The 9,535-nt window shown below is 41.8% G+C and overlaps 1 protein-coding gene across 1 annotated transcript in view; it reads right to left on the reverse strand.

The window, feature by feature from the left end:
* Positions 1 to 5,090, reverse strand: part of map1aa (microtubule-associated protein 1Aa) — a 36,615-nt gene extending 31,525 nt beyond the window's left edge. Inside the window, exons 1-2 of the mRNA XM_062548749.1 lie at positions 4,842 to 5,090; positions 3,767 to 3,868 (exon numbers count right to left, since the gene is read on the reverse strand). Coding sequence (XP_062404733.1) covers positions 3,767 to 3,868; positions 4,842 to 5,055 — 316 coding nt within the window. The 5' untranslated portion in view covers positions 5,056 to 5,090. The remainder of the gene's footprint in view (positions 1 to 3,766; positions 3,869 to 4,841) is intronic.
* Positions 5,091 to 9,535: the final 4,445 nt, after the last annotated feature.

Here is a 9,535-nt window from a genome sequence, read left to right on the forward strand (position 1 = left end):
ATTGTAAAAACACCTCGTTTTACATCCGTGCCTCGCATCTAAATGTCTTGTTTGAACATCTCTCTTAGTCATTTAGGTGGCTTCTCCATGTTTAGGTTTACATCAGAATGTTGGCATTAACATATCAACAGCGACTGCATTACTGATGCAGCACACATTAAAAGATCTGGCACTAGAGCCCCACCATGAACATCAGAGTCAAGTCTTGACTGCAAAACAACAACAAAACTCTCCTTCCGAGGCACCTCATCTTGAGCAGTCCTGTTCTGGCCTTACATGGATACACCCATCCACATGTGCTGTCTGGCCTTACATGGATACACCCATCCACATGTGCTGTCTTTACAATAAGAGCACTACGACGTTGCCACAAAACCACACACGCTGCATTATCCGTTATTGACATCAAGGGAAACATTAAGAGAAAACCTCACATCTGCAGCGTGTGTGTTTGAAACGGCACAAGATTTACAGCATACGCAGTTTGTTAAAAAAAAAAACACTCTCTGTCAAAGCTGCAGAACCATGTGTAACGTGCAGTGCATGCTATATGACATCATCTCTGTTGCCTTCATAGAAAGAAAGACAGAAAATGTGGACGGTATAACGGAGTACAGCAGAGACATGTTCCATGCTGCCCCTATAGTAGCTGCGGCATGCACGCACACTATGGGCTAAAGTGGGCGGCTGTGCTGAAGCTGCTCTGTGATTGATCTCATCTCCAGCTGAGTCGCCTCTCACAGCCTTGCACTGCCTCCTGCCATCACTAATAGAGACATGCCCAGCCCAGCCCAGCCCACCACACCCTGGGCCTCCAGGACGAGGAGATGAAGAGGAGAGGAGATGAAAAGATAGGACAGAGATACGCTGAGGAAAAATGTGTGTGTGTATGAGAAAGAGAGAGAGAGAGAGAGAGAGAGAGAGAGAGAGAGAGAGACAGAGAGAGAGAGATAGTGTGTGTGTGGGGGGGGGGGTGCAAAGTGGATGGGTGAAGTCTGTAAGATGAGAAGTGATGAGCTGATAAAGGAAGAGATAGAGGAGAGTTATTGAGAGGGAGACAGGAAGAGGTGAAGAGAGAGGAGCTGAGAAGATGAAGGTAAGAATAAGTATTGTGTGAGAATGAACAATAACCAAGGGAGAGGCTGATGTATAATGCATTTGAGTTGGAGAGGATGGATTGGGGGGGGGGGGGGGGGTTAGCCCTCTGAGGAGACAGAGGGAGAGGGGACTATAGGGTGCAGCTCAAGAGAGGTCATATAATTACACTCAATTACTACTAGGAATCTGAATCACAGGATGAGGGGAAGGTCAGTTGTGAAGGAGAGACTGTGTGTGTGTGTGTGTGTGTGTGTGTGTGTGTGTGTCTGTGTGCATGCGTGTGTTTGTGCGTGTGCGCGCACGTGAGTGTGCATAATCGTTCACTGTGTGCGTAGGGTGGGTGTGTGTGTGTGTGTGTGGGGCGGCTTCAGCTGCATATAGAGAGGCGTGTCTCGTGTGAGAGCGAACTTGCCCATGGCTGCACATATAGTCCGACCTGGTATACATGACACAGAGGTGGCGCTAAAACAAGATTTGCAGCCCAGATCCCTGATAGGGCCATAAATATTAACACCCCTCTGCAGTGAACCAGCAGCATGGTACCACCAGAGAGAGCAAGAGCGAGAGTTAGAGAGAAAGAGAGAGAGAGAGAGAGAGAGAGAGAAAGAGAGAGAGAAAACAAACAAGAGACAGCCTAGCAATGCCACACCCAAGCCTGTTTATAAAACTACAGATGCTGCTCGTAGTATAAAAATAGGCACATTTTTTGCAAAGCAGTGTTTAAAGGTAATATAAATGTCATTTAAAAAACTCAATACACTGGATGGAGGAGTTGCCTATGTGCAGAAAGGGAGGAGACATTTTAGGGAACCCAAACAATTATGAATATGAAAAAGAAAGCATATAACAGCAGCAGCATATACAAGTATCACTTAAAAGATGCTTACCAAAACTATATCTCTACAATGGTGTTATGTTTCACAAATGAGAGGTTTCATGCGCTCAGACTTGGAGGCACCAGTAAAATTCTTTAATAACAACTCTCTCCTCTCTTCTCTTTTCCCTCTGTCAGACACAATGATAAATTCATCTCTGATGTTAGACGTTTTCCCAGTGATTAATATTGTATTACACAGGGCAGTGGACAGTTTTACTGTATATGCAATATAAATCTAAGACAGGGTTATTGGTGTATATACTGTGTGTGTGTGTGTGTGTGTGTGTGTGTGTGTGTGTGTGTTTGTGTGTGTGTGTGTATGTGTGTGTGTGTGTGTGTGTGTGTGTGTGTGTGTGTGTGTGTGTGTGTGTGTGTGTGTGTGTGTGTGTGTGTGTGTGTGTGTGTGTGCGTGCGTGCGTGCGTGCGTGCGTGCGTGCGTGCGTGCGTGCGTGCGTGCGTGCGTGCGTGCGTGTGTGTGATGTGTGTGTGTGTGTGACTGGATCTCATAAGAGTTACTGTGGCAGAACATGTTATTATACAGTAAGCCTTGGTAATCCAACTAATGTCACTATAGTGTCTGTGGCACAGTCTGTTCCGCATGGGAAAACTCCATTACATCACCAGGGCTATTGACCCGTGATATGATAGCATGTGGATATGTGGATATGAGATAGAGATCGATAGAGCTGCATAATGTAATGAACACCTCCAGGAACCTGTTTTGGTGGGACCAGACCGAGCGGGGGGGTGATGCGGGGTGGGGGATTGGGGCTGTCAATCATGAGGAGACTGTAAATTAGGGTGTTGTGTGTTTGTGTGTGGGTGTGTGTGGGTGTGTGTGTGTGTGTGTGTGTGCGCGCGTGCACGTATGCACGTGTGTGTGTGTGTGTCTGCGTGTGTGCGTGCCTGTGTTTGGAGCAGTAAACTGACAGTGAGCGACAGAGAGAGAGATGGACGAGGAATATTTGAACAGATAAAGTGACGTGGGGGCGACAGGGCAGAACGAACTCTGTAGTCAGCTCTTCCTGCATCTTTATGTCTGCCCTAAAAGGTGTCCTACGTTGATTTATTGTAGTTAATTATGGGATTTCTGAAGACACAATAAAAGGCCATTGTGTCCTCCTATTATATTAGATTCTATGCATGCTGCTCCTTTGTAAGTGAGGTTCAACCTTTGTTTACATGATGAAAATAATTGCCAAAGAAATAATGCTTTTACAATAAGCATCTCCTCTCAATAAAGGATTGAGAGAGACAGAGGGAGAGAGATATTCACCCGGAACACAAAGCCTGAGAATGAGTATGTTTGTGTCAGCGCTGTACAACTCCTACTACTTCTGTCCCCGGAAAAAGAGAGAGAGAGGCAAGGACAGTAAAATAGTCTTTTGTTTCCATAACCTTCTGTGCTAAAGGCTGAGTCAGCTGGTACTAGCATGCTTCATGCTTCACTTCTTCTATTCCTTCCCATAGTGTAGATGAATCACCTTGGATTCTTTATGGTCAGACCTATCTTTAGCCAATATTTACAAAGGCATTGAAAGAGTAGGTTCATGCAATGATGCAACTATTAGATCTTTTAAACAAAACAATGATATTCATGTGCTTGCAAGAAACAATGAGTATAGGCCTAGAGTATAGGCCTAGAGCTTTAATGAAAAAATAAATAAAAGTAAACATTTAATTTTGCACTGAATAAAGTAAATCAATTTGTCATTCCATCTGTATTGTTAACATACTAAGTTACAACAGTGGTATTAACATGCTGCTTGGAGTTTGATGTGTATATCTGACCTTTGACCTCATGAGAGAACTGGGCGGAGTGATGCTTCTGGAAGAGCTGGAGCTCTCTGTTTAGGTCACAGGCGGTCAGGTCCACGTCCCAAGATCTCAGTCCTGTGCACAGGCACATACATCATAGACATTTGACATGAGGTTTGTGTGGTTAGGTGATTTACTTTTCCGGACTCTGAGTGCTCTGGTGCACTCTTTGCTACTGTAACTGTAATTTATCACAAACCATGCTAAAGTACAACACACACCATGCATTTAAACGATTGGGATGTGAAAAAGTCTTCTGGATGGAGATGTTGATGACATTGACCTGCACAAACCAAAGTAATGAAGACGTTGGTCTTCTATTTCGGCCATTAAGTATTGTGTTTGTAGTGGCCTAAGTATTTCTGACATAACTTCTATGACAGAGGTTGTGTTTTATGCAACACTAGACAAAGGACATTGAGGCTGTCAGGTGTTTTTAGAGTTATTTAGAGAATTACAATAAATGTTGTAAGGGAAAAGGACTTGACTTGTAGTCATGGTAGCAAAAGTTAAGGCATGTTCGGGATGATAACGAGCCATGGCATCACAAAAGTGGATCAACTTTTTTCCCCAGTCGTTTTCATTTTACCTCTTCTCTGAAGACCTCATGTTACTCTATTACTGGTGCATCAGTAACATAGGTAACTGTTAGGAAACAATTATTCAAAACAATTAGACCTACATTGTTTATTTATTAACTTTGTTATTAAAATTCATTCTGTGTCCTTTGATACACTGAGATTTTACAGTGAATTGGCTATTTGTTTACTAACTATAAGGACTGGGTTTTTTTTTTTTGCAGTTAAATGCACCTTCGAGAACATTCTTGCTTTGGGATACACAAAATTAAGTTGGATGTGTGCGTCACGGTGAAAAACAGAAAGGTAAATTGAATGCAAAGGTGCAGCATAGGTCGTGACTCGACTTTTTCGTGGGTGGCTGACTGCCATATAATATTCTCTGAAAGAATCTCCAAAGCAAAACTCCCTCATGTTATAAAAACGGTCAGATTCACTTGTGCTTGACAAACATGAAGCATCAAACTCACCGCGTTTGATATGCTCTTTGGTGATCTCAAGATGATCTTCTGTTGCAATCTCCCCAATCACGATCAGCATGTAACAATTCCTCGGGTAAAACGGAGGACCAAGACGCGCGCCCACCCGGTGCTGAGTAAGCTCTCGCGGCTTGTCCTGTTCCGGCTTCGCGCTGCGCTCCTTGTCTCCCGCCACAGAGGGAGCATCTCCTACCGGCATTTCCATGGCAACAGGATCTCGAGCTGACGCTGGGACCTCTTCCATTTCCATGACAACTGCATCCATGAGCACTGTCTGAGCGAGACAACATCAGCCGAGGACCAGTGGGAGTGTCTCACAAGAGGAGCCATTTGATTGGTCCTAAAATTATGTGGCTATTTGATGTCAGGCCTCGCCAATTGGTTCGTTTCAAAACGAAGGACTTTCAAAACATCATAAATACTTGTCATCCTTTCCTTAAACAAAATTAACAAATATATCATGTCATATAGTGCCGTCCTTTTTCAAAATGTACAGGCATGTCCTTACCACTCCTTGAGGGAAAAGGCCTAAAGCCATAGAAAATCGCGTTGAAGTTTGCTTTGGCTATACATTTCTCCCCTTTCAGATGTCCTAGTTTTCGTCTCGTCAACCTGTCAACATTGGAATGAGTCGCCTAACGCTAGCGTAGGAATGGGAGGCTAGCCCCTGTGTCAGCCGAGTGTTTATCCTGAGTCACCGACTGTCACAGAGTGCGCCTGCAGAGGCGTGGATCAAAGCTGACAGCGCGCTGCCTGTGGGGAGCAATACGAGCAAGATCAACCGTGGTCAGAGGAAGGCCGGTGCCAGGGCAAAGGAAAATAGGCCTACATGTAGGCTAATTATTATTGTTTGTATATTGTTTGTTATTGTCAATAAAGAGATCATGTGTATCTTCCAGTCAGTGAGTGCAGTATGTGCGCACTTAAAAATCAGCTGGTATATGTTCACAGTCGTGACGTGCCATAATGCCACGGGGGTACAGATATTTAGTCTAGATGAGTACATCTACCAGTGTATTGTGAGGCCAGATGTATATTTTGTCTGTTAATCCTCTAGGGATTCTTACCGCAGTGCAGTAAGCCAGTCACAGTCTGGGCAACCATCCAGCAGGCACAAATTCACAGATTGCAGGAAGGGTCAAAGCAAAAACACGCGCTCTAGATGGTTGTATATTATTTGAGTTCTATTTCATGGAAAATATGTATAGCCTAGGCTATATGTGTGCATGATGCTGTATCATGAATGTTACATAACATGTAATAACTTGGGTATGAGACATAAGTGACATAATTGGCTTGTCATTTGATGAATGTATGCAGAAATTCTAGGCTTCATCTTCAGTTTCAGTAAGACACGCAGGGTGTCTGTATGTTAAATTGTAAACGATGATCATTGCTGTGACTCTTCGCCGGAGATCATAACACCGTCTAGACCGCCAAGATTCATTCTCACATCAAAATCACAGCGTTGTTCCTCAAAATGGGCAATCAAATAAGAAAACATAGCCTATACTGTCATCTGCTGTTGGTACTGAAATAGTGCATCCTCAACAATAAAGTAGCCTAATGCAAACATTACTAGCCAACAGGCCTAGTGTTCTTTTATGTTTAAATGGCAATTTAGTTAACGTACACATTATGAAAGAAAATAATTGAAGAAACATAATTTAGAGTAGCCTGTTGGTAAAATGTTGTTAATTGTGTCGTGTTAACATAATTATAGCCTACTTTGATTTATTTATTGTTATTATTGTTTTATTTATAGCACATAATTGGGATAGAAATAGCGCAAAAATAGTTTTCTAAAGCCTATAGTTAAAACTTCATAGTTGAAGCCAGGTGAACGAATTCTTGGTAATTTTGAGGGACAACTAAGGACATATACAATGTTTAAGGCTACTTAGGTCTACTTAACATATTGAAAGTGTTGAAAGAGTGCGAAGTTTAAATTGAAAAAACAAACAAACAATTTCTTTGACATTTTTACGCATCTGAAACATACATGTGAAAGGTGGTAAATATCTCTCAATCAAGTGCATTGTAACATGTTGCACCACATTTTGTTTGCGGTTTGTATGAAAATCACATGCACTTCTCCACTTGATTGACGCGCGTGCACATCAAAAAAATGCCATTGCATCTTTAAGTATCCATACGTGTGTTCCGCGCCCCGCTCTCCCGTGAATAGCACAAGAAGGGGTGAGAGTGCAACTCAGCGCTTTCATTTTTCTGCGAGGAAGCGAGCTATAAACTTTTAATAATATTGCTAGCTGAGGATCTTCTTTTACAGGTAATACGTGTCATTGCATCTTTTTATGCGTAATTGGATACATTCTCTTAATTTCCTCGGTATTGTTAGACTACCGTCTTTCTCTTCGCTTGTGATGATGACACAGATTTGTGTTCAAGGGCAGATTTCAAGGAGTGCTACATTGAGCTCCGAAGGCTACCCACCTTGCTGCGCATTTTTGGTCTGAGATTGCGTTAGCCCGTACCCGGCAAGTTTAGAAATCTTCACTCGCGTCATGGTTAGACCAATAGTGTTTCTGAGTATACCTTAGTGCGTCTTTGTATGGCACAGTTGAATAGTGAATACATCCTTGTATCCAAATCCCATATATTTCTTTTTTCCCCTGCCGTTTGTTTCTTAACCTACTCCCGTCAGCTCCGCCGCCCTCTTGTCAGAAAGCTGTAATGGAGATCATTACGGTATCAGCATACCCCACATGCTATTCCTGAACTCCGTATGAGTGAAGGGATTTGTCTGGACATAAGGCATGTATGTAAAACCCCCAATAACATATGGCACCATTCAAAGTAGTTTTATGAAGGGCGTGTCACGGTGCACATTGTAAGGTGCCATAAACATCACAGGGGTAAGCTGCTTAGTGCGTGTGCGTATTTTCCGATACTGACAAGGCTAAAATGGCTGGCAATTAGGGCGATTGTGATGTGAATATTGGCTTTATCAGGTCTTTTGTGTTGTGGAGCCTAATAATCTGTAATTATTTTTAAGTTAATAGGAAATACCATTTTTTATGATCAATATAAAAAAGAAAGAAAATCCTGTTGAGCAGTTAGTCAAATCAGGTCCATGTTTAGTACATTTAAAAATATATATATTTTAAACCATGTATTAGGCTACCAACCTGGAGGTCAAAGCTCTTTTCAGCCTAATACTTGCTGACATCTCTGATGGTGAAGAGACACAACATACAGGGGATCTATGAAAAGCAGTGTAGAAATGTATATTTAGATTTTACTTAACCCTCATGGTAGGTCATTTAAAAGAAATGTATCTTACAAACCTCGGAGGAAAAAAAACAGAAAAAAAATGGCAATTAAACCTAATTGAAGAAGAGCTTGACATTTGACTGACCAGTCAAAAGTTTGAACACACCTACTCATCATTCGTGCTTTCTTTATCAGTCTTTCTTGGACTGAAACCACAGGCGCAAATAATATTAAATGAAACTCATGAGGATATGATATGTAAACAAAAAAAGTATAAAAGCAAAGATAATGTAGGCTATTCAAAGCAGCAGCCAACTTTGGCTGTGATGGCAGCATTTTCCACTCTGGTCACTCTTTCCGCTCTTCTCTCATCCAGCACAAGTCATGAAGGAGCTCCCTTATGTGTTGAGGACTTGTTAGCTATTTTACAGTCACACCTGTTAATCGAGAAGCATTCCAGGAGACTTTTTTATGAAGCTGGTTATGATGATATCAGTATAAAGTCATGTATATGATATGTTTCCTAGATTCTTATATTCATAATGTTTTTTCAATTTGCAGGAGTGAATAAAAAGTAGCTCAACACGTAGGCCAGACCTCTGGGAAATGCTGGGAAACCATTCCCAGTGTCTAATTTAGGGTGATTGAGAGCATGCCAATAGTGTGAAATGTGGCCATAATATCACAGCAAAAGCTGCCTTTATAAATAGCTTAATATAAAACATTGTGCTTTGTTTATAGGCCTATACTTTTTATTTGCTAAAAAAAACGTTAATACATTAGTTTTCCGTTTTGTTCTACAATGTAGAAATAATCAGCAAAAGACATTATTAAGTGTGTCCATACATCTGACTGCTGGTAGTATCATTTTCTAGGCCAACCTAACCAGATGTTTAGAATTTTAAACATCTGGGAAGTAGGCCTAAATTGTAGCCTACTGCCATGGAAGTGCTTGCCCAGAATTTCAAATCAGGAACAGGTTTTCACATAGGTTGTCTTGGTTTTATGGGGTGACAAAACAAAATCTCTCTGTCCAGGATGGAGCTACCTGACCTAAATTACATTGCCCATTTGTTAAATACTGAGACCAAACCTTGTCCCTTATATTTTTGGCCCATTTTTTTTTTATTATTATTTCGTGTATCTTTTAGTTATTTCATCGGTTCACACTCAACACATTTGTAAATATAGTCAATGCATGAACCTGATTGGCAGTATGCTATTGTTCATATATGCCACTCACTGTATGATTACAGCATGATGCCACCACAGTTCTTTAGCGCATTCTAGGCATGTAGTGATACTGTGGAACGTAAACATTGCAACTAGCACCGCCTTTATCGTACTATAGGCCAATAGGAGGGTGAGTTTCTCATCTTTGCTTTACGACGACGCAATGGCCCAATCATAGCGCGGCGTCTTCAATAGTTTCCCGCGAAGCAAGAGGAAAA

This window comes from Sardina pilchardus, chromosome 11 (assembly GCF_963854185.1).
Source record: "Sardina pilchardus chromosome 11, fSarPil1.1, whole genome shotgun sequence".
Classification (NCBI taxonomy): Eukaryota; Metazoa; Chordata; class Actinopteri; order Clupeiformes; family Clupeidae; genus Sardina; species Sardina pilchardus.